We start from the raw sequence: 24550 nt of genomic DNA, 5'->3' as shown, positions 1-24550 counted from the left end.
AGGTATGCACAGGAGCAAGAAGGCTTAAGTTGAATGAAAGAAGTGGGAAGTAAAGACAGTTGAGGTAAGATCCCAGGCCTTTGGTGCTAGGACAAGGGGTTACTACCCTGGGCAATGGGGAAAACACTGAAGATGTTTCTTACAAAGATAGTGGCATGATCTTGCAGCAGCATGTTAAATGAAAGCTGCCAGTCTGGGACAACCCAGAAGGCTGTGCCTCTATGACTAATAAGGTGTGCCCCTTATGATTTTCAAAAGAGTGTCTTAGTAGCATCAGTGCCAAGATTTGGTTCTGAAATATAGTTCCCCACTCTAACATCTGGGCCTTTTTGTAACTTGTGCTATCTTTGAGTGGGACCAAGGTGGCCAGCTTTGATTTAGCCTCTTCTGTTCTGCCCCATCAGCCCTAGACTCCAGCTACTTCTCAGAACTGGCCTCTGCTGCACACACCAAGCTTTGACTCATTCCCCATAATCCTCCAGGATCTGTGTATCAGCTGTGGCACTCCCCCTCCCACTCTCCTGCTCTTCACTTTTTTGTTCCTGTTTTAGAGCTGAGAGCTAGTTAAGTTTTTTTTTTCTCTTTTGCTGTGATGCTAAGGTAGGGTAGATTAGGAGACTTTTTTTTTTTTTTTTAAGCAGTCTTACTCTATTGCCTACAGTGCAGTGGCATGATCTTAGCTCACTGCAACCTCTGCCTCCCAGGCTCTGGTGATTTTCCTGTCTCAGTCTCCCAAGTAGCTGGTATTACAGGCATTTGCTACCACACCCAGGTAATTTTTGTGTTTTTGGTAGAGACAGGGTTTCACCATGTTGTCCAGGCTGGTCTTGAACTCCTGACCTCAAGTGATCTGCCCACCTCAGCCTCCCAAAATGCTGGGATTGTGTGAGCCACTGTTCCTGGCCGAAGATACTTTTAAAATGTCATTGAGAGATAGTAGAGGCTTAATTGAAGGTGTGGTGGTTGGGATGGGGAAAAGGAAATGGATTCAAGAAATTTCTGAAAATAAAAGAGGCAGCATCTGATGACTGAATCTGGGAATGGAGGAGAAAGAGTCAAATGAATGCTGAGTTTTTGAGCCTGTATAGATTTAATGGCTTTAAGGGGGTCAGTAGATATTTTTCTTAATTTTACAAGTTATGTGGACAGAGTTGTCAAAGAGGTGTGTTAATAATTTGTTTCTATTGCTATAAAGAAATATCTGAGGTTGGGTAATTTATAAAGAAAAAAGTTTAGGGTGGGCATGGTGGCTCATGCCTGTAATCCCAGCACTTTGAGAGGCCGAGGTGGGTGAATCACTTGAGGTCAGGAGTTCAAGACCAGCCTGACCAACATGGTGAAACCCTGTCTCTACTAAAAATACAAAATTAGCCAGGTGTGGTAGTGCATTCCTGTAATCTCAGCTACTCGGGAGGCTGAGGCAGGAGAATCACTTGAACCCGGGAAGTGGAGGTTGCAGTGTGCCAAGATTGCGCCACTATGATCCAGCCTGGGGGATAAGAGTGAAACTGTCTCAAAAAAAAAAAAAAAAATAGCCAGGGGTGGTGGCACAGTCCTGTGGTCCCAGGTACTCAGGAGGCTGAGATGGGAGGATTTCTTAAGCCTGGGAGGTAAAGGCTGCAGTGAGCTGTGATTGCACCACTGTATTCTAAGCCTGGGTGACAGAGTAAGACTGTCTCAAAAAAAAAAAAAAAAAGAAAAGAAAAAAAAAGATAGGAAAGACAAGAAAAAAGAGATTTAATTGGCTCGTGGTTCTTGATTCTACAGTCTGTACAGGAAGCATAATGCTGGCATGTGCTTCTGGTGAGAGCCTCAGGAAGCTTACAATCATAGCAGAAGGCAAACTAGGAGCAGGTACATCACATGACAAGAGCTGAGCAAGAGAGAGGAGGAGGTGCCAGGCTCCCTTCAATCAACCAGCTGTCAAGTGAACCAAGGGGGCAAAACTCACCTATCCCCAAGGGGATTGCGCTAAGCCATTAATGAGGGATCTGCCCCCATGACCAAAACTCCTCCCACCAGGCCCCACCTCCAACACTGGGAATTACATTTCAACATGAGATTTGCAGGGGACAGAAGATCCAAACCATATCAAGCGGCTTCTTTTTAGCATCAGTGATGATTACCTTGAAGGGTGTTATGAGCAGCTTGGTCAAGGGAATTGCACTAATGCAATGCCCAGCACAAGCTGTAATAAACAAGTAGGATTAGAGAAACACGCCTGTGCCAACAATGCTGATATACCAAAATGTGGACGAAGCCCTTCCATTGGTTTTAGTCTTTCATTATTGGGTAGCCTCCTTTCAGTAGAAGACCTGGCACTGTGTTTTATAAACAATTTAGAAAAGAGAATGTGATACTAAATTTGGTGGCAGGGATATGAAGATAATTCATTGCTTAAGAATCTTGAAAACTGCAATGAACAATGTAGTTTCAGCTGAAGTTATTTTGTGTGGCCCCTGTGGGCTGATTCACTTGTTTGAATGTTTTCATCGTGGAATATTAAATAGTAGTCAAAATTGATTGATTGACTAATATGTATCAGGCACTGTCCTAGACAGTTTTGAATATGCAGAATATTTTACTTGCTCCTCATGAAACCCTGTAATATGGGCATCTTATTATCCTCATTTTACAGGTGAGAAAATTGAGGCTTGGAGAGAAAAGCTCAATGAAACACAGCCCCTAACTTACACTTTTTGCTTCAGTTTGTTAATGTCAATGTTTTATTTAGTTGGTTTTAATTCAGGAATGTACTGAGGGCCTTCTATGCTGAACCTTTGTGAAAATGTAGATTGTATTTCTTTAGAACCTGCAATAGGTGGGGCAGCTCTTCTGTATATTGCAGGGCAGGATGGCCCTAGTGCAAGAGTTACAGTAAACAGCCTACTTTTTTCTTCTCCTTAATTCTTTAGTTTAGCTTGAGGACTTTATCCTGGTGCTTGCCCAAGGGACACCCTCATCACCATGATCATCATCCTTTTGATTATGATCAATTATTGAACATTTTGTATGTGCCAGCTATTGTGCTGAGCACTTTACTACATTAGTGTATGGAATCATTAGAATAACCTTATGAGGTTGCTACTCTTGTTTTCTTCATTTAACATGTGAGCAGAAAGAAGTAACTCAATGAGATCCCACAGCTGGTAAGTAGTAGAGATGGGATTTGAACCTGTCTATCTGACTCCAGAGTCCATCTTCCTAATCACGGTGGCATTTTGCTCCAACATCAGACTATTTTTTAAAAAATCAGAGATGGAGTCTTGCTCTGTTTCCCAGGCTGGAGTACAGTGGTGCAGTCATAGCTCATGGCAACCTCAAACTTCTGGGCTCAAGCAATGCTCCTGCCTCAGCTTTCCAAAGTGGTGGCTTATAAGCATGAGCCACCAAGCCAGACCGTCCCCTGCCTCAACACAGACTTTGCTCCCAGTCTTAGCATCCCTACATTGGGTACTTATTTATTTGGATTTAGATAGGTTTAATCTAAAATCCAGACACACTTGCCGAATAACTTTAGGTTATTCCCCACCCCAGAACATGTGATATTGTTAGCTATTTCATACATATTTTGAACTAGTTGTTAGATTAATTACCTAAGGAAGCTGCAGTTGCTTCTTTATAAATGCTACCTGGTGGTTGATGTGTTAATGGGACAGTATGCAGATATTCAAATCACAGAAGCATTTTTCTCATACATGAGAAGAGAGCATTATGGCACCTCATCAGAAGCACAGCGTCCCTGGGGGAGGCTTGGTGATGTGGCAGAAAATCAGCTTTCAAAGCTTTATAGAGTTCATCATAAAATGACATCCAACTCCTTTCATTTCAATCCAAGTGCTTTCAAGAGTACAAAAATAAACATCAGAAATTAACAGGCTACGTTTCTGATAGACCAAACTGTCTACTTGGACCTAAAGGGCAAATTTTATTTATTCATAATTTATATGTTTTAGTAAAGTGAGATTCGTTCTCATTGTGGGAATTCCCACACTGTCCCACTCCTATGTAAGAAAATTATAGACAAGCATAGGGAATTGCACTGCATAAAAGCCGATAACATAATAACCAATTAGATGATTATAAAGCCTGAGTATATTAAAGTATTATGCAAATACTGATTAATTGCAATACCATAAACTCAAAGAGCAAGCAAAAGCATGCCTGATTCAAATTATAGGAGCTTTTATTTGGATTTCTACAGAATCTATTATTAGTAGGTCTCAAAGCACCTTATAAGCAATAATTATTAAAGCTCATAAACATGACTAGTAAATGTCGTGTTATTAAGTGAATATGAAAGAATCCCTCTTTACCTCATATGGGCATTATAAGACCTAAATGCCCAAACAAAAGTAGGATTCTCTGCATATGGAGAGTATTCATACACTACAGGTGTCTTTAGCTATGGTTCTATAGGCTTAGAAACGGGTTGCTATGGATTCAAGGCTTTCCTATTGAGTACCTCAATCTATGTGGTTAGAACTCTTCACTTATTTTTGAAATTTTACGTACACTATAGCTCTAAACAAATCTTGCCAGTGTGTTATATTTTAAAATCTCTCTATTGACTATAATACCAAATTTTAAAAGCAAAAAATGATGTCAAATTCACATGAAAGTATTTTATTATTATTATTATTGTTATTTTTTTTTTTTTTTGAGACGGAGTTTATCTCTTTTTACCCAGGCTGGAGTGCAATGGCGCGATCTTGGCTCACCGCAATCTCCGCCTCCTGGGTTCAGGCAATTCTCTTGCCTCAGCCTCCCGAGTAGCTGGGATTACAGGCACGCGCCACCATGCCCAGCTAATTTTTTGTATTTTTAGTAGAGACGGGGTTTCACCATGTTGACCAGGATAGTCTCGATCGCTTGACCTCGTGATCCACCCGCCTCGGCCTCCCAAAGTGCTGGGATTACAGGCGTGAGCCACCGCGCCCGGCCTCACATGAAAGTATTTTAAAATATTTTGGAATATTACATTGGGTGTATTTTTCCTCAAGCTATACCCTGTTCTGTGGACTAATCGCTTGTAAGCACAGTCAGTGAAGTTTTGTTTCTTTCTGTACCCTGTAACAAGTACTTGAAATGTTGTGAGGGTTTCTAATCTGCATGAGAGTGCTCCTACACCCTTTCTCCTCTATTCCTCCTTCTCTCTTTTCTCCTTTGCAACTCCCGTACTCTCTAAAGCTAAGTACAGATTGGAAAGGCACAAGAATGCTTCAGGTGTCTGACTCTCCCTGACCCTCCATCTGAAGTCCTCAAGCTTCCCCAGCATGGTTCATACTCAGTTTGATTTACTTCTGGTGCTAAGAGATTATTTAATACATTGCAGTTTCTGATCACTGTCTTGAGGCAGCTGGACTTTTGTACTGTACTTATGCTTCAGTGGCACACAGATCCAAAGAAATGTGTGGACTAGTGAGCACCTTCCTTTACAGTTAGGATGCGGGAGCCTCGAGAGTCAAATAACTTGACTGAGGTTGTACAGCTGGCTTCTGCCTCACAGTTAGAATCGGGACCCAAACTCAGGTCTCTTGGCTCTTATACCAAAGTTTCTCCTTCTATCTTGTGGTAGTTATATACTGCTTTGAATCACACACAAAATTTTAAACCAGAAATATTGGAGCAGAATGAGAGGAAACACTTTGTTGATTTTATCCAGGACTGTGAGTCACAAGACTAGAGGTGGAGGTTCAGGGATCTGAAGAAAAAGGGAGTGATGTGCATGCAGAATTGAAGGGGTACACCTGGGATTCTTGTTTGAAAGGAGGAGCTGAACGGTTAGAGGTCAAGGGGAGTGAAGGGCAAGTTGAAGTGGAGAGAGGGCAGGGTAGAAGAGGAGTCTTAGAAGGATTAGAAGGATGGTTGAGTTTATGGCCGTGGCGATAGATCATTGACATAAAATAAAGCAAAACTCTTTAGGTTACTGGATGGATGGTGCTTAGGGTCTGTGAAGCCTCTCAGGATGATGCCAGAAGGGGAGGGAGAGATCGAGCCTGTGCAGCAGGTATCCAAGTTCTCCAAGAATGCAGGCTACTAGCAAATCCCTGGGAAACAGGGGCAACTGGAGGGATGGAAACAGAGAGACTGGAGGGATGGTTTTGGAACTATGTAGATAGGTGTATATTCTGTGCTATACTTCAGAATTCTAATTCCCATATTTTTCTAGGGAAAACTGAGGCTGCCATCAAAAACCTCAGTCCCTACTACAGTCGTCAGTACTCTGTGGCTTTCTGCAATCATGTGCGCAGTGAAGTAGAACAGCAAAGAGACTTAACATCACAGATTTTGAAGACCAAGGTAAGCCATGGATATTTGGTTTACGTGATTTTCCCCTTGAAGAAAGCTATATAGCACACAATATTTCTGAAATAAACAATAATTTGAATGACAGTTTTAAAAACTCTGCTCTGAAATCATTTCATGCTCAAAAAGCCAAATTTGCCTGGAAGTTAGAATGTGTGATTTATTGTTGCTGATATAAATCATATAAAAAGGAAATTAGCATGAATCCAATATTGTTATGTATTTTTCCCACATGGATGCTTTGCTATCAGAAAATTTGACTTACTCTAGTGAAATTTAGTTTTTAAAAGTTATTTCAGTGCCTTGCACTACAGGCATTTTCATTTTGGTCATTGATCAAATGTGATTTTCTCTTTGAATCCCCTAATTTATTCTTACTCCTTTGCTCCCTTGTAATAAGTAACCACCACCTCAACAAATGTTTATTAGCACCTACTATGTGCCAGGCTGTAGTCCAAGAACTGGGGAATTAAGACAAGTTCTCTGCCTTCCTGGAGTTTATATTCACATGCAGGAAACAGAAAATAAACTAATTAAAATCAGGTGACATAAGATAATAATAAATGCTAAAAAGAAAAATAAAGCAAGAGTCTTATTTTATTTTATTTTTTAGACAGAGTCTTGCTCTGTGGCCCAGGCTGGAGTACAGTGGCACAATCTCGGCTCACTGTAACCTCTGCCTCCCAGGTTCAAGTGATTATCCTGCCTCAGCCTCCCGAGTAGCTGGGATTACAGGCGCCTGCCACCACACCCAGCTAATTTTTGTATTTTTAGCAGAGATGGGGTATTCACCATGTTGGTCAGACTGGTCCTGAACTCCTGGTCTCAAGTGATCCACCCACCTCGGCCTCCCAAAGTGCTGAGATTACAGGCATGAGCCACTGCACCTGGGCTAGAAGGTGGTTAGGGAAGCCCTCTGTGGAGATGACATTTAAGCAGAAACTGGAGTGCAATGAGAGTAGGCTGAGTGAATATTCGTGGGAAGAGTATGGAATACTGGAGGCCTAGGGAACAGCGAGTGTGAAGACCCTGCCACATAGAGGGAAGGTCAGTCTGCTGGGAGCACTATGAGCGAGGGAGGAGGTACAAACAATGACAGCAGAGATAGGTCAGGACCACATCATGTCAACCTGTAGGTCACAAAAGGGTTTTGATGTTTTGTGATGGGGAGTCCCACTGGAGGGTATTGAATACAGACTGGCATATAATTTTTTTTTTTTGAGACAGAGTCTCGCTCTCTTGCCCAGGCTGGAGTGCAATGGCACGAACTCGGCTCACTGCAACCTCTGCCTCCCAGGTTCAAGTGATTCTCCTGCTTCAGCCTCCTGAGTAGCTGGGATTACAGGTGTGCACCACCACACCCAGCTAATTTTTGTATTTTTAGTAGAGATGGAGTTTCACCATGTTGGTCAAGCTGGTCTCAAACTCTTGACCTTGTGATCTGCCTGACTTGGCCTCCCAAAGTGCTGGGATTACAGGTGTGAGCCACCATGCCCAGCCCAGAGTGACATATAATTTTAAATGATCTGTCTGGCCTCTCTGTAAAGAACAGACTATGGGGCAAGAGGGAAGAATTGAAACTGGTGAGCAGGATACTGTAGCATCCGAGGGAAGAATGATACCAAATTGGAGTAGGGTGGTGATGACCTGGTTGTGAAGAGAAGTGTTTATGATAGAGCTGACAGAACATACTGTTGGATTGGGTGTGAGATAATAGAAGAAGAGAGAAATATGTGATGACTTCTTGGTTTTTAACCAGAGCAAATAAGTGGTTGGAGTTGTCTTTTACTTGGAAGAGTTGGGGTGAATGAGATCACAAGTTCCCTTTTGATTATGTTAAGTTTGAGATGCTAGTTTGACATACACCTGTGGAAATATTGAATAGGCCATTGAATGTTTTCATTTGGAGCTCAGCAGAGTGATTGAGGCTGGATAACAGAAATTTGGAAGTTGTTAGCTTATAACTGGTATTAAGGCCATGGGCCATAAAAGAGAGAAATAATATAGGTAGAGAAAAGAAATAGCACATTGACCCTTTCAGGAAAAGGAAGAGGATCCAGCAAAATGGACTAAGAAGAAACAGTCTATGGAGTAGGCGAAAAATCAGAAAAGTATAATGTCACAGAAGGCAAATAAAAAAGGGGTTTCAAAATTAAGAACTCAATTCCATTTGTAATAGCCACCCCCACCCAACACACACACACACACACACACACACACACACAGAGACACACACGAGTACATTTAATGAAGGAGATGAAAGATCTCTATAAGGACTATAAAACACTGATGAAAGAAATTGTGGACAACACAAACTAATGGAAACACATCCCATGCTCAAGATTGGAAGAATCATGATCATTAAAATGACCGTATTCCCCAAGCAATATACAGCTCCAATTCAATTCCTATCAAATTACCAATGTCATTTTATTATTAAAATGTCAAAAAATAACAGATGATGTGGATATGGAGAAAAGGAAATGCTCATACACTGTTAGTGAGAATGTAAATTAGTTCAATCTTTAGGGAAAACAGTGTGGAGATATCGCAAATAACTAAAAAAGAACTATCGTTCGACCCAGCAATACTACTGGGTATCTACCCAAAGGAATAGAAATCATTATATAAAAAAGACTCCTGCGTGCATATGTTTATCACAGCACTGTTTTTAATAGCAAGGTCTTGGAACAAACCTAAGTGTGCATGATTGGTTGATTAGATAAAGAAAATGTGGTGTATATACACCACAGGATGCTGCAGTCATGAAAAAGAATGAAATCTTATCCTTTGCAACAACATGGATGGATCTGGAGGCCATTATCCTATGTGAACTAACTCAGAATCAGAAAATCAAATACCACCTGTTTTCACTTACAAGCAGGAGCTAAATAATGGGTACACATGGATATAAAGATGGAAGGAATAGACTCTGGAGACTCCAAAAGTGGGGAAGGTGGGAGGGCGAGTGAGAGTTGAAAAATTACCTATTGGGTACGATGCTCAAGATTTGGGTGATGGGTACACCAGGAGCCCAATCCCTACCCTTACACATAATACACATGTACCCCTTGAATATAAAATTTAAAAAACCTAAAAATAAAAAAGAAGGGGTTTCAAGAGAGAATAAGTGATAAGTGAGTCACATAGTGCTGAGAAGTTAACCAATAGATTTAGCAGCATAAGTATGTAGGGATAACTGATTGCTTTCCCTCATAAAACAGTGATCTCAAAATTTAGGAGCTTATTAAAATGCACACTCTAGCCCACAGCCTCAGAGATTCTGATATAGTAAGTCTATGGTGAAGCCCCACTTTTAACAAGCTTATCAGTTGATGAAATGGCCCAGGTTTTAAGAAAAGCTGCACGTAAGAACTACGAAATTCAGCTTATACCATAGTTTTAGTCTCATTTAAAGAGCTCTCTTACCTTTTAATGAAGCAAGATAGGAGATTGTTTCATTATCTGTCAGGATAGAATATTAAGCACTGGAATTTGGAAGGGAATTTGTTTCATCCCTTAGATGACTCTTAAAAGAGATTGGCATATCTATTTTTTTCTGTAAGGTTCATTTAAAATTTTACTTGAAAGTAGAGGGGTAAATTTCTGAAGGCACTGTGATTTTTTAATAAAGGGAAAATAGAATAAATTCAGTGACATGTAAAAGACAAGAGGCCCATTTGTATATTTTGAAATAATATGAGAATTGCACAATGAAGCAGGATGGGAATTATCCTTACACAATTAACCCAATGGAAGATATAACTAGGAATCTAATGGGAATGGCCATATGACACATATATCGCCATGGTTAATGAGAAATCCTGAAACTATTAAGTAGGAGAGGTAGAACTGAGGTGTTCTGGCTTGATACCTGCTTGTTCTTCAAGCAAATAGCAAACATGATCTTGAGTAGCATGGAACAGGGCCCATGGCTTTGGGTTTGGGAAAACCAGTGAGCATTGGAGGCTACATCCGCAGGTGTAATGAATAGGGGAACGGCCTGTTAATTCTCCTGCTTTGTGGGGATTAACCCTGAGAAATGTTCAGGGTGTCCAGGTAGATATTCACACTTACACTTTCCTGCCTCACTCCCTGTCTCCTATAGAGTTTATCAAGCAGAGTGCCACATGCATACAAGGCATAATAACCTTATTACTGTAATTCCTTCTACTATATGCTTCTGTTCCTATAGCATAATCAAGGGAAATGAAAATCAGAAAAATACTAATAAGACAAATATTTGCATTGGGTCAAGAGGAGTAGGAAAGGGCAATTGTTGGGGGACAGGAGGAAGCAACAGTTTCCCGGAAGATAGTTTTCTAAAATATTCCTTGAAATACCACAGATAACTTAGTGGTAGCAAGGTATGTTATCTTTTGTTGTGATAGTTAATTGTATTCATCTTCTTTAAGCCACCATTGACGCCTGGAACTATTTTGTACGAAGCAGAGCTGTCACAGTTTTCTGAAGACATAAAGAAGTGGAAGGAGAGATATATTGTAGTTAAAAATGATTATGCTGTGGAGAGCTATGAGAATAAAGAGGTAAGACACTTTTTTGTTACCACTGGTTCTTGCACTATTCTTAAAAATTTGGCTAGGTTGATTGGTGTGCCCTCTCCTTAGAGACTGATTCATTCAATAAGCACTCATGCATGTAGGTACCCATTTCAACTAACAGATATTGATTGAATGTCTACTGCATACCAAGGGTTACACAAGGTTCTGGGTGTACAGCAGCTGATAAGATGCTTGCCATCTAGTGGCAAGATAGACTTTGAAGAAGTGATTGCAAGTGTTTATAAAGATAGAAGGACCAGTATTTGGCATATGAGCGTTTCCTAGGATAATTCAGCCTCGAGGTCTTTCTCAGCCACTGTCCTGATGTCTCCCCAGCTCTGCTCTGCATCCCTGTCTTCCCACTCTGAAGCCCTGTGCATGACAGGTGGCTGGGGAATTATTTCGTAGGTTGTTATTAAATTTGAATCTTCCTGGGTTTGTCTGGGTTCCTAGGAATTCAGAACACCTCACATACTTTATTCCCATGGAGGTTTTTTTTTCATTTAACTTTTTTTCTGGTTATCTCATTATTTTCCTTGTCTGTAAAAGGTGGAGAAAATGAGATAATGTGAGTAAAGCATCCAGCACCTGGGAGGACTTCAGTTGCTATTGGTTCCCATTTCTTTCCTTATGTAGGGAGGTAGTGTGATATATCAAGCAGTGAATTTGGCAAACCAAAGGTTAGGTCAAGTTGTGCCATTAACTAGAAGTGAACTCACTGACAAGTGACTTCTTGTCTTCAGGCCTCAATTAAGCCAGACAGGTCAAATCATCCCAATATCTTTCCAGATCTCATACTGTACACATTTTTTAGTCGACATAGACCCTCAAGCTCCTTTTGAAATGAACAGTTACTATTTATCAGTGAAGAATAGTAACAGATTTAAAACTATGCTCCCTGGCCTCTAAGCTCAAGAGTAGTCAAGAGTGCTGAGCACAGTGGCTCATGCCTGTAATCTCAGCACTTTGAGAGGCCAAGGCAGGCGGATCACTTGAGGTCAGGAGTTCGAGACTGGCCTGGCCAACATGGTGAAACCCCATCTCTACTAAAAATACAAAAGTTAGCTGGGCATGCTGGTGTGCTCCAGTAGTCCCAGATACGGGAAGGTGAGGCAGGAGAATCACTTGAACCCAGGAGGTGGAGGTTGCAGTGAGCCAAGATCACGTGACTGAACTCCAGCCTGGGTGACAGAGTAAGACTCCATCCCAAAAAAAAAAAAAAAAAGAAGAAGAAAAAAAACAATAGCCAAGACAACCTTCATAGAGCACTTTGAGGACTACTCCTGATGCTAAACAGTTCCTATCTGTTTCCTTCCCATTTCTGATGGAAAATAGAAATAAAATATGCTAAAAACTTATTTCACAGGCTACCAGGCAAGGCTCAAGTGCTCTCTTGGGTAGACTTACTCTTTTCAATATTTATTAAGCTAATATTTTCTCTGCTTATCAATATTAGGATTTTTTCAACACTTAATTTGTACTTAGCAACAAAGTTCCAATACACTACAAATAATGATGATAATAACAAGTCACCTTATGTTTTGTATGGCCCGTTAGAGTGTCCTTTCGGAGGAGCTTGAGGAGGGACAGTGTAGCGTAATATGGTTCATGCTATGGGCTTTGACTCATACTTTTACCACTTACTAGATATGCCCCCTTGCCTAAGTTATAAATCTTGAGCCTCTGTTTTCTCATCTGTAAAATGGTGAGCATGATTTCTTTGCCATGGTGTTAAGAGGAATAAGTGAAGGAATGTAGTGAAGTGATTAGCATATGACTGGGCCTGTGGTAAAGCTGGAGCCCAGTGTGGAGCAGTTGTTGGTATGATTACTGCTAACTCACTGGGAGGACACAGCCCTAGATCTTGTTCTTGGATTTATTAAAGCTTTTCATTGCATTCAGCACTTACTGAAGTTTCATTTTCATTTTGAATCAAATCCTTGCTCTCTCAGCTTGCAGTTTATACGTTGCACTGTTTTTTCTTTGTTCATCGTTTTTCACTGAACCTGTTCAGATTGTTAAGATGTGGTGACTGAATTTGGTGATAACCAACTATTCTTTAAAACTTAGAATTTTCTTTAAAGTTCATGCAGTTTGTCATAATTTCTCAAAGTTTTTTTTTTTTTTTTTTTTTTGAGGCGGAGTTTCGCTGTTGTTACCCAGACTGGAGTGCAATGGTGCGATCTCGGCTCACCGCAGCCTCTGCCTCCTGGGTTCAAGCAATTCTCCTGCCTCAGTCTCCCGAGTAGCTGGGATTACAGGCGTGCACCACCATGCCCAGCTAATTTTTGTATTTTTAGTAGAGGCGGGGTTTCACCTTGTTGACCAGGATGGTCTCGATCTCTTTTTTTTTTTTTTTTTTTTTGAGACGGAGTTTCGCTCTTGTTACCCAGGCTGGAGTGCAATGGCGCGATCTCGGCTCACCGCAACCTCCGCCTCCTGGGTTCAGGCAATTCTCCTGCCTCAGCTTCCTGAGTAGCTGGGATTACAGGCACGCGCCACCATGCCCAGCTAATTTTTTTGTATTAGTAGAGACGGGGTTTCACAGTGTTGACCAGGATGGTCTCGATCTCTTGACCTCGTGATCCACCCACCTCGGCCTCCCAAAGTGCTGGGATTACAGGCTTGAGCCACCGCGCCCGGCCTCGATCTCTTAACTTCGTGATCCACCCGCCTCGGCCTCCCAGAGTGCTGGGATTATAGGTGTGAGCCACTGCGCCTGGCCTCAAAGTTTTAATAATATCTTGTTTTTTAATTTATAGAAATATCTTGTAAAATTGTATCTAAGAGTTATGCATTAAGTACCTGTAAGTTGTCTATTATTTAGAGTCTAATTTTGGCTGGCAATTAAACAGGAACAGTGAAACATTCTCACTTGATAATGGTTTCTATTTTGTATGCATTGGGGCTGGACAGACATGAGTATGAGTCCTGGATGTGTCACCTACTCACTGCTGGGCCACGGACAAGTTATTCGGTCTCTTTGAGCTTCATGTTTCCCATTTCAAAAATGGAGATAACATCTAATGCGTAGTACTGTTTTGAGGATTAAACGGTGTAATGCTTACAAAAGTCAATATTGGGGCCTGTTATAACTAATAATACAATTCACATTTCCATCCAGTCTAAATCAAATTGCTTCTAAATCTTCTTAATATCATACAAGTTTAGATTCTTTTCTCTTACATTCTGGTTCCCTGACATGCTTAAGCAGTTGATTAGTGGTTGTTACAAGTACGAAGACAAGCCTTTTAGATATCTGAGAGTTTGTTTTGTTTGGATGTCTTCACTAGTTTATTGCTGCAGAATGTGTTATCGTTACTCTGACTATGTTGCTCAGATCAACATTATTTAGTTATCTCCAGGAGTATATTCTAGATTTTGGGTCTCAAAATTTCTTGGTTTCAATTCTCAACTTGCCTTTGGATTACTAGTTTCAAAATTTTGTCTTGGCTTAAGCCCTCCCATCAGATGCACATACTTAAATTTTGTCTTATCTCTATGTCCTTATGGGCATATCTGCTTACCAAACTCCCGGCACCTCTTTTCTGTGTCTCAAATAGCAGAGCTTCTTGTCTGCTGGGCAGAATTTGTTCTGATGTCACAATGCTATACTTCCATCCCAATCATTTTACTGCAAAACAGTTTCACATCTGAGGGAAAAGTAGTAGCATATTTTATCATGCCAACATTTTAATGTTTTGATGAAAATCCATGGTAACCATCATTGCAGCTACGTGTTCCACAGTCTCATTAGTCATCATATGTAGCCCACATCAGCCACCAAGCACTCTGTGCAGTGTTTGTGTGATCGTTACCTTTGTGGTTATTATCAGAATGATTCAGGTGTTAGCATCTGAAATGGTAAATGTGATACAAATTTTCTGGAAGTTACTGAGATTATGTTTTCCACATTCAAGAACATATCTACAGTGAATCTCCCTGAGATTAGGGACTCTGATTTACCATGTTGTGACCAGCACACAAAAGTATTAAAATATTTTTTCAGTAAATAACTGTAACTCAATAACATAGTATAGGTACTGCTATCTCTGGGGGTATCTGAGCCTGTCTATTTTTTATATTCCTGATATTTTCCAAAACTTAAATGGGGAAAAAAATATCATTCCTATATGCCTTTTCTTCCCCAGGCCTATCAGAGAGGAGCTGCTCCTAAAAGCCGAATCCTTCCAGCTGGTGGCAAGGTGTTAACCTCAGAAGATGAATATAATCTGTTATCTGATAGGCATTTCCCAGACCCTCTTGGTGAGTTACTGATCATTCTTTTCCAAGGCAAAATGACAAAGCTTCTTTGTTTAGCTGTAGTTGTGTTTCTCAGTAAAGGAGAGGGATTTCCCTCTGGGGACATTCGGCAGCATCTGGAGACGTTTCTGTTTGTCACAATTGGAAGGGGGGTGCTGTGGCATTTAGTGAATGGAGGCCAGAAATGCTGCAAAACGTCTTAGCCATGCACAGATCAGACCCTAACAATGAAGAATTATCTAGCATAAAGTATCAGTACTACCAAGGTTGAGAAACCCTGGGCTAGACACCCATGTCCCATAGAAAAATGGAAGATGTGATTTCTCTAGTTTAGGAAAACATTTTACCACTTCTGTTATTTCTAATCCCATTCAATAATACATAGTCAGTCTCTGTGTTTCTAGCACGTGCAAAATGTGCTGTCAGCCAGGTATCTTGAAGCTTTTGGAATATATTGCAGCCTTTGATAGTACCCTACAAGGCAGCAGAAATAAACAGGTAGGGCCCAGTCCATGAAATGTACAGTCCCATCTTTTAGTAAGCAAGCCTGGACCTATCAGGGAATATGATTTTTCTAATTTTGGGATGATATGCAGCAAAATACCCTAAATAGACAACCTTTTTTTTTTTTTTTTTTTTTTTTTTGAGGCGGAGTTTCGCTCTTGTTACCCAGGCTGGAGGGCAATGGCGCGATCTCGGCTCACCGCAACCTCCGCCTCCTGGGTTCAGGCAATTCTCCTGCCTCAGCCTCCTGAGTAGCTGGGATTACAGGCATGCACCACCATGCCCAGCTAATTTTTTGTATTAGTAGAGACGGGGTTTCACCATGTTGACCAGGATGGTCTCGATCTCTTGACCTCGTGATCCACCCGCCTCGGCCTCCCAAAGTGCTGGGATTACAGGCTTGAGCCACCGCGCCCGGCCTAATAGACAACCTTTTAATAAGTGTTACAGTAACTCATAGCTACTGTGTTAAAAAAAAATTGCATTAATTTGCATATGTATGAATAAAGCTGGTCTGCTGCCATAGAAAGAGAATTGGGAGATTGGATTTTTATCTAGTTCTGGCTGTGCCACTTACCAAATGCTTTAGCTTAGCTGGCTGCTGAACAGCTCTGGTTTCTGTTTCTCTAACTCAAAAACAGGGCTTTGAACTTAAAAACATAGAAGGGCCTTTCTAGCTCTACCCTGCTTTGATTCTCATTCATTCTACTTTTTTTCATGTGGAGAAATCATGGATAATATATAGACCAAATAGGGCAGTGGCAGTTCATAGAGATTCATGAAGTGTGGATAATGTAAAAACTCCATCTGGCTTTGTGTAAATCATACTACACAGTAATTACTTGGTTCTTGAAGAGAGCCCTGGTTCTTATTAATGGGCATAATAATTTCATTAGAACTTACGGAGAAAAACATAATCATTTTATTAATTGTTATTTCGGTGCTGACTGCTTAGCATAGTGTCTTTAATAACACAATTACAGGATTGGTACATGAGCCATAAACCGAGATTAACAAATTATTACTAAGTAATTCATGCTAAAACAACACTTTAGGTTTACTATGCATATTATTATATTTTCTTTCAACATCTACTTATATGTCCTTGGCGGTGGAGCTGCAGCTAGAAATGGGAATACCAACATGTTGACTCATCCAAATCTCTCAAAAACTTTCCAATGAAATCAGTCAGAAGAGACAATATATTTATTGATTTATTGCTGAAATCATATTGTAAGGAATGAAAAAGACTAAAAAACACAAGTCCTGTGTGATTAATGCCAGTTGGCCAAGGCTTCAAATGGAGAATTTCAATGACTTTTTAAATTGTGTGGTGTGGCCTTCTGACTTTTAAAATAGAATATTCTACAGTAGATCGTTTGTGATATTCTTGTAACTCAACTTGGAAAAAATTCACTGATGGCATCTGGAAAACTGTTGTAAAAGGTTAAGTGAGATAACTAGAGGCCAGTAGGAATGAATTTTATGGGCTTGTTGAGGCTTTTAAATGCAAAGGGTCAGTGTTGCTTTTGGTTGGTTGTACAAAATTGTGACATTCTTGGAGAGGGCAAGGAGGATCATTTGATAAAACTATGTCAGTCAGGAAGACTGACTGTGATATTTCTGTGGAAAGAATAAAGGCATAATAAAGATGGGAGGAATTAAACTTGCTTGAGAAAAAGCACTAGAGGCTAATGAATAAGTGCATTCCTTTTTTTTTTTGAGACAGAGTCTCATGCTGTTGCCCAGGCTGGAGTGCAGTGGTGCGATCATGGCTCACTGTAGCTTCAACCTCCTGGGCTTAAGTAATCCTCCCACCTCAGCCTCTTCCGTAGCTGGGACCACAGTTACATGCCACTATGCCCGGAGGGGGAAAAAAAAAAAGAACCGCAGAGATGAGGGTCTCACTCTGTTTCCCAAGCTGGTCTTAACTCCTGAGCTCAAGTGACCCTCTTGCCTTGCCCTCTCGAAGTGCTGGGATTATAGGCATGGGCCACCATGCCTGGCCAATAAGTGTATTCTTTTTTTTTTTTTTTTTTTTTTTTTTTTTTTTTGAGACGGAGTCTCGCTCTTGTTACCCAGGCTGGAGTGCAATGGCGCGATCTCGGCTCACCGCAACCTCCGCCTCCTGGGTTCAGGCAATTCTCCTGCCTCAGCCTCCTGAGTAGCTGGGATTACAGGCACGCGCCACCGTGCCCAGCTAATTTTTTTGTATTAGTAGAGACGGGGTTTCACAACGTTGACCAGGATGGTCTCGATCTCTCGACCTCGTGATCCACCCGCCTCGGCCTCCCAAAGTGCTGGGATTACAGGCTTGAGATAAGTGTATTCTTTACAGAGTATTCAGCTGAGTTGATACAGAAAAAATACCCCTATGTTTTGCTAAAGTAATTCACTTATGTAGCATTTTATTGGTTAGAATCTGGTTCACTGCATACAATAAAAAACTCATAGTTTTATTATCTCACTAAAGATATTTGGATATTAGTCCAGGGCTGGTGTGGACTGAATTTGTCAGAGGCTCAGGCTCTTTCTCGCTTTCTCTCCCTTTATTTCTAGGTTGTGCTCCTTATTGGCAGAGTCCAGGGTGGCTGCTGAGCCCCTACCATAGCACTCTCACTTCAGATAGCAGGGAGGAGGAAAGGAAAGGAGGAGGATACAGTCACTTTCTTTGGAGATACCTCCAGGAATTTTCATATGCCACTTCAGTTGACATCTTATTGGACAGAACTTAGTAGCTGTGGGTTCACCAAGCTGCAAGGGAGGCTGGAAATGTAGTCTTATTTTATGCAGTCACTTGCCCAGCTGAAAATCAGGGGCTTTATTCTCCCCAGAAAGGGAAATAGATATTGTGTTACAACTACAGGTGTCTCTCTAGCTTTCAGTCATTCATTCATTTGCTCATTTTCATGTTGATTCATTCCCAGCACTGTACTAGGTCCTGGTGGGTCAGGGCTTGTGCTCACAGTGCCTTCTGCTCTGTTACTTTCAGATTCCAGATATATGGGAACAGGGCTCCCATATATCCCCAGAAATTTATTCTTCATTTAAACCAATCCTGATTTATTAATTCGCCAGTAACTGAGTCAGTTCTCTAGCCTCCCTTATGGTTATGATTCATTTCCTGGTATTCCCAGTGCTTTCAATGACCTCTTAGAGAGCCCCTCTTCCTTATCTTTCCCTGAGAATGAGATCAGTTCCCGTGCAGTTTGCCTCCCCAGGGAGCAGAACCACAGCTACACACTGTGAGTGCCTAGAGACGCAGACTGCATCTTCCATGGCTTTGTATCCTTAGCCCACAGCACAGTCATGGAACACAGCAGATGTTCAACTTCAGTTTGTTGAGTTACAAATGTGCGATGTTGGCCTAGGAAATTGTTTTTAAAGCCCTACACAATGTGACTTTTACCCCTTCCCTCAAAATCAATTCCAAGGAACTCATTTTAAACCTACTTTTCAGAACCCCTACATAAACCTTCCTCCTTTCCATGAATGCACATTCCTATTATGTGATATTGCACTTGGTTAAATGAGTCCCAGTCTCTAAAAAGACAGTGTTTCACCTTGTTGGCCAGGCTGGTCTTGAACTCCTGACCTCAGTGCTCTGTCCGCTTCAGCCTCCTGAGTAGCTGGGATTATAGGCATGCACCACCACATCTGGTGGTGGTGTGCGCTTGTAATCCCTGCTACCTGGGTGGGAGACTGAGGCAGGAGAATCATTCGAATCTGGGAGGTGGAGGTTGCAGTGAGCCAAGATTGTGTCACTGCACTCCACCTGGGTGACAGAGAGAGACTTTGTCTCAAAAAAAGAAAAGAAAGATTCTGTGCCTTTTGGCCTCACTGTCCCTGTGGTGTTAGGTAGGAGATCAGGCAGCTGGGGCTATGGGACAGGGGATGCTAGTGGAGGGATGCTAGAAGAGCCAGCGCTCCCAGTTTTCCTGCCCTGTGAAAATATCTCGCCAACTTTCCATCCCATAGGCTGCTCCAGATAGTTACCCTCATGCCTTGAAACACATGTTTGAAATAAAAGATAACATGTTTTAAAAGGTATTTTTGTTTTCAATGTTTCTTTAGCCTCCAGTGAGAAGGAGAATGCTCAGCCCTTCGTGGTCCTACCCAAGGAATTCCCGGTGTACCTGTGGCAGCCCTTTCTCAGACACGGCTACTTCTGCTTCCATGAGGCTGCTGACCAGAAGAGGTTTAGTGCCCTCCTAAATGACTGCATCAGGCATCTGAATCACGGTATGGCATGGCTCCCCTCTCATCCCTGGGGCGGGGTGGGGGGGGCTGCTCTTGCTGAGTTGTCCTGGTCTGTCATCTGTTGCAGTGATGATTCTTCTTCTTACTTCTTTCTTCTTTCTCCTTCTCGTTCTCCTTTCTTCTTCTTCCTCTTCTTTCTTCTTTCTTCTTCTTCTCTTTTTTTTTGAGATGGAGTCTTGCTCTGTTGCCAGGCTGGAGTGCAGTGGCATGACCTCAGCTCACTGCAACCTCTGCTTCCCTGGTTCAAGCAATTCTCCTGCCTCAGCCTCCTGAGTAACTGGGACTACAGGCGTGCGCCACTACACCCAGCTAATTTTTATATTTTAGTAGAGATGGGGTTTCACCTTGTTCACCAGGGTGGTCTTGATCTCTTGACCTTGTCATCCGCCCACCTCGACCTCCTAAAGTGCTAGGATTATAGGCGTGAGCCACTGCGCCCGATTCTTAGAAAGAGCCACAGAAGGTGCTGCCCCAGGGAGGAAGAGGGAAACAGGTAAAGTGAGAGTTCTGTGTACAAGGGGCCTGGCCTGCTTGCTGGTTTTCAGGCAGGTCTCGGAGGCCCTGGTGAAGCAGAACGTGGGGCAGTTATCTGGCCGCAAGTTATGGGGGGACATTCTGACTGCCCCGAGTTTATTCATGTAGACTATTTTGCATATAATTCACTCTCCTTCTTGATTTAAAAAATCTAAATGCCACCAAGAACATGTTAGTTTTCCCTGGCAAATTCTAGTCTTTATGACATTTCCTTTTTATTTTCACCTTTATTTCTAAATAACGGTTACTCAGTTAAGATCAGTGACACAGTTCGTGATAATCTAATATTTGTTTCTAAATCAGTGGTTCTCAAAACTTCAGGGTTCTTAAGAATCACCAGGAGAACTTAATTAAGCCACATATTCTTAGACTTCACCCCCAGACATTCTGACTCACTGGGTCCACCGCGGGGCCTGGGCTTGGCATTTCTAGCACACGGCCGAGTGGCGCTGATGCTGCTGGTTCACGGACCGCCCTTGGGGTGGTGTTGCTTCACACCATGTTGCCTCCAGGCATGGACTTAACTAATATGACGTCTACAGTAAAAGAGACTTCTCATTCCAGTACGTGATGTTTTTGATCTATGGATGTGCATGCTGGTTTTTCTGGTCTCCACAAAGTCTTCAGTTACAGATAACTGCAATCTTTGTTGTTGGTCCTTGGAAAGGCGGCCAGTCTAAGAGCACTGAGGGCTTATGCTGTACCAGCCTCTATGTTGGCATTAGGAAGAGGATAATGAAGCATGCAGAGTTCCTGTCTCTAGGAGTTTAAATTCAAACATTGAGGATGGATAAATACCCACTAATTATCATTTGAAAGTTATCACAGTTAATGTGTTAAAGAGCAACTAGAGGTTACTAACGAGTGAAGAAGGGAGTGTGGAACTTTCAGCTCTCCAGGGGAGGCCTCTCTGAGCAGGTGACATTTGAGCTGAGTTACCTCACCTATGTGCTTTTATTTCCTAATATGGTTAATTTCACTGTATACTTATTTTAAAATTCAGAGGTTTCCCTGAGAGTGTCAGTCTCACAGAGCGAGAGTCACTAGTGATACATCTCAACTAACTTTTGGTTTTAGCTGTGTATCGATGGGCATTCATGGAAGGAGGTAAGATCAGTCTGTTTTGCCATAGCAACTCTGAGTAACATTCATCAACATACTGGCTCATAACTAGTTAGGGACTTTACAAAAATGATACTCTTATTAAAATCTTGCCTTGTGGTTTTGATGTTCTAGAGACAAAGAATTACCCAGCCCTGACTGCTCCATTTAGCTCATTTTCCAATACACTTGCCCGTCTGTGTTTAGGGCCTTGGTCTAGTAGGAACATGCAGTTGGCACTCAGCACGGAAACTGCCAGGTTTCACGGAGCACAGAATGCTCCCTGCCCAGCCAAATGGGACTTACTGCGTTCCCCCTTTCATGTACATAATAGGAATTTCTCTGAGGAGTTTTTGAATGTTATGTAGCCTGCATTTAGACTCCATTTATGGAAGATTTCAGCCCATTCAAAACCTCACTCTGCTCTCCAGTATGTTATCAAAGGCACCAAGATAATGAGGTCTAGTCATATTTCCCTGGTTCTGTGTCACATTCCTCTGCCCAGAAACTGTTTTAGCCTCACTGAGGCTTTATGCAGACTTAATTTGGCATAACTTCCAGTAGCTCCAGTCAGAACCAGAGACTCTGATAACATCGTAGGGAACAGTCCTTGACTATCATGGGCCAAGGAGTGGGCCTTTCTTTTCTCTTCCCTTTTTCTGTTTTTGACAGCACGGTGTACCACTCATCTTTATTGTCTGTCACATTTTCTGTTCTAGCCTCTGCCTGTTACTCATTGTATGATTTTGAGTAAACCAGAAACAGGTTTTCACAAGCTGCCAGTTAACCACTTTTCCCCATAATTACCTGAATATTTAAGAAATAGATTTAAAATTAGGGCTGGGATAAGGGCCAGAAACCCTGAGGTGGCTGCTGGGAGCCTGCTATCCTGTACCCGCATGCAGGTAAGGAATGGCTATCAGCCTGCTGTGGACGTTGCCTCATTGGCTCTCAGGCCACCGTGCTTCTCTGTTGACAACTGGGTCCTAGGCATTCTAGTGTCAGAGGCATGTGAACCAGAGCAGCCCCATCTTAAACAGGAGCTGGGTAAAATGAGGCTGAAACCTACTGGGCTGCATTCCCAGATGGTTAAGGCATTTTAAGTCACAGGATAAGATAAGAGGTCAGCACAAAATACAGGTTATAAAGACCTTGCTAATAAAACAGGTTGCAGTAAAGGAGCTGGCCCAAACCCACCAAAATGAAGATGGTGATGAGAGTGACCTCCGGTCATCCTCACTGCTACACTCCCACCAGCACCATGACAGTTTACAAATGCCATGGCAATGTCAGGAAGTTACTCTCATGGTCTAAAAAGGGGAGGAATAAATAATCCACCCCTTGTGTCGCATATCATCAAGAAATAACCATAAAAATGGGCAACCAGCAGCCCTGAGGGCTACTCTGTGGAGAACATAGACATTCTTTTATTCCGTAACTTTCTTAATAAACTTGCTTTCACTTTGCACTGTGAACTCACCATGAAATTTTTCTTGCACAAGATCCAAGAACCCTCTCTTGGGGTCTGGATCGGAACCCCTTTCCTGTAACACGAGCAGCTGATGCTAGGCATTGTTGATCTCGCTTGGGGTTCCAGGACATGTTCCTTAGTACTCAAATTCCACCACAACCCAGACTACTTGCCCCAGGAGTGTTGGGTCTGAATTTGGTTACATGTTCATGTTCATTCATTCCGAATCTGGAACCCCCTTGTCCTGTTCTTCCTTGTAGGGTAGGCGTTTCTATGATGAAGGGCCTGATTATGCCCTGTTCTCTAACTGTAAGGCTAGCTCCTAAGGTAGGTAAGGGCCATAAGAGCTCTAAGTTTCTTCCTCCTTCAGAGGAGAGAGCAGCCTTTAGGAACCTCAAAGATCATTTGTATCCTAAGGAGAATAAACAGGGGTATGTGTGTGTGTGTGTGTGTGTGTGTGTGTGTGGTGTGCATGCACATGCGCACATGTGTACCTTTCACATGTGTTAGTTTTTTTTTGGTTTTTTTTTTCACTCTCTTTTTTATTGTACTTTAGGTTCTGGGGTACATGTGCAGATCATGCAGGATTGTTTCAGAGGTATATACATGGCAAGGTGGTTTGCTGCCTTCATCCTCTCATCACCTATATCTGGTATTTCTCCCCTCATTATCCCTTCTGGGATCCTGTGTTACGTTTTTATTTAGTTTTGGCAACTCTTCATTGGGCAGGCATAAGAAAATCCCACAAGATTAATCCTTAGTAAAACATCCTGCTCCACCTCACTGGACTAAATGTCAAGCCCACTGCATAACATGATCCTACAGCAGCTGCTATCCTCTGTCCCTTTTGGAATCACACTATATCCGTTGTCCCTGATCAGGGAAAGCCATGTTTCTGAATGTCTGCTGCCACAAAATGAGACTTATGTAAAGCCAAGATGTTCTGAGACAGTCCTGTTGTCCAAAATGCAATCCTATTCTTCAGAACTTTAGTTTGCAAAATGTGCCATTGTAGTTATAGGGTCCTGACAATACAGAGGGCCAAACATATGTAATATGGAAGAATGATCATTATCAATGCAAGTCTGTTTTTCCATCTCAGAATAATCATTTCTTGGCATGTAAATGTGCAGGAAGGAGACAAAGTGTTTCTGGCAGGAGGAATAGGATATGCGAGGGCCAGGAATAAGACAGAGCATGGACCATTAAAGGAACAGGAAAGAATTTTGTGTGACTGGTGCTTAGAGAGGAGAGAGGAGGATGGGCAGGATCCATGCTATTGAGGGCTTTGTGATGCATATTAGGAACTTGGGCTTTATTATAACAGTAATAGGACACCACTAGGATTTCAAGTAAATGAGCAACTTCATCAGATATTCACTTCAGAAAGGTCACAGTGGCTGCAGTGTAGGCAGTGGATGAGAGGGTAGCATGGTGGGTGGCCAGGAGGCCATTTAAAAAGCTCTAGCTGGCAACAGATGGCAGTAGCTTGCACCAGAGTGAGGGAAGGCATTTGTCAATATTAAGCCATCATATTCAGCCTAAA

At 42.0% G+C, this 24550-nt stretch overlaps 1 protein-coding gene across 1 annotated transcript in view; it reads left to right on the top strand.

The window, feature by feature from the left end:
- Window positions 1-24550, top strand: part of NIBAN1 (niban apoptosis regulator 1) — a 166423-nt gene that overhangs the window by 63401 nt on the left and 78472 nt on the right. Inside the window, exons 2-5 of the mRNA XM_012444626.2 lie at window positions 6173-6303; window positions 10725-10856; window positions 15023-15137; window positions 19713-19880. Coding sequence (XP_012300049.2) covers window positions 6173-6303; window positions 10725-10856; window positions 15023-15137; window positions 19713-19880 — 546 coding nt within the window. The remainder of the gene's footprint in view (window positions 1-6172; window positions 6304-10724; window positions 10857-15022; window positions 15138-19712; window positions 19881-24550) is intronic.

Source organism: Aotus nancymaae, unplaced genomic scaffold, assembly GCF_030222135.1.
Source record: "Aotus nancymaae isolate 86718 unplaced genomic scaffold, 86718_ANA_hifiasm-v0.15.2.pri h1tg000108l, whole genome shotgun sequence".
Lineage (NCBI taxonomy): Eukaryota > Metazoa > Chordata > Mammalia > Primates > Aotidae > Aotus > Aotus nancymaae.
Note: the sequence above shows the minus strand (reverse complement) of the source record. Positions and strands in the feature narration are given on the sequence as shown.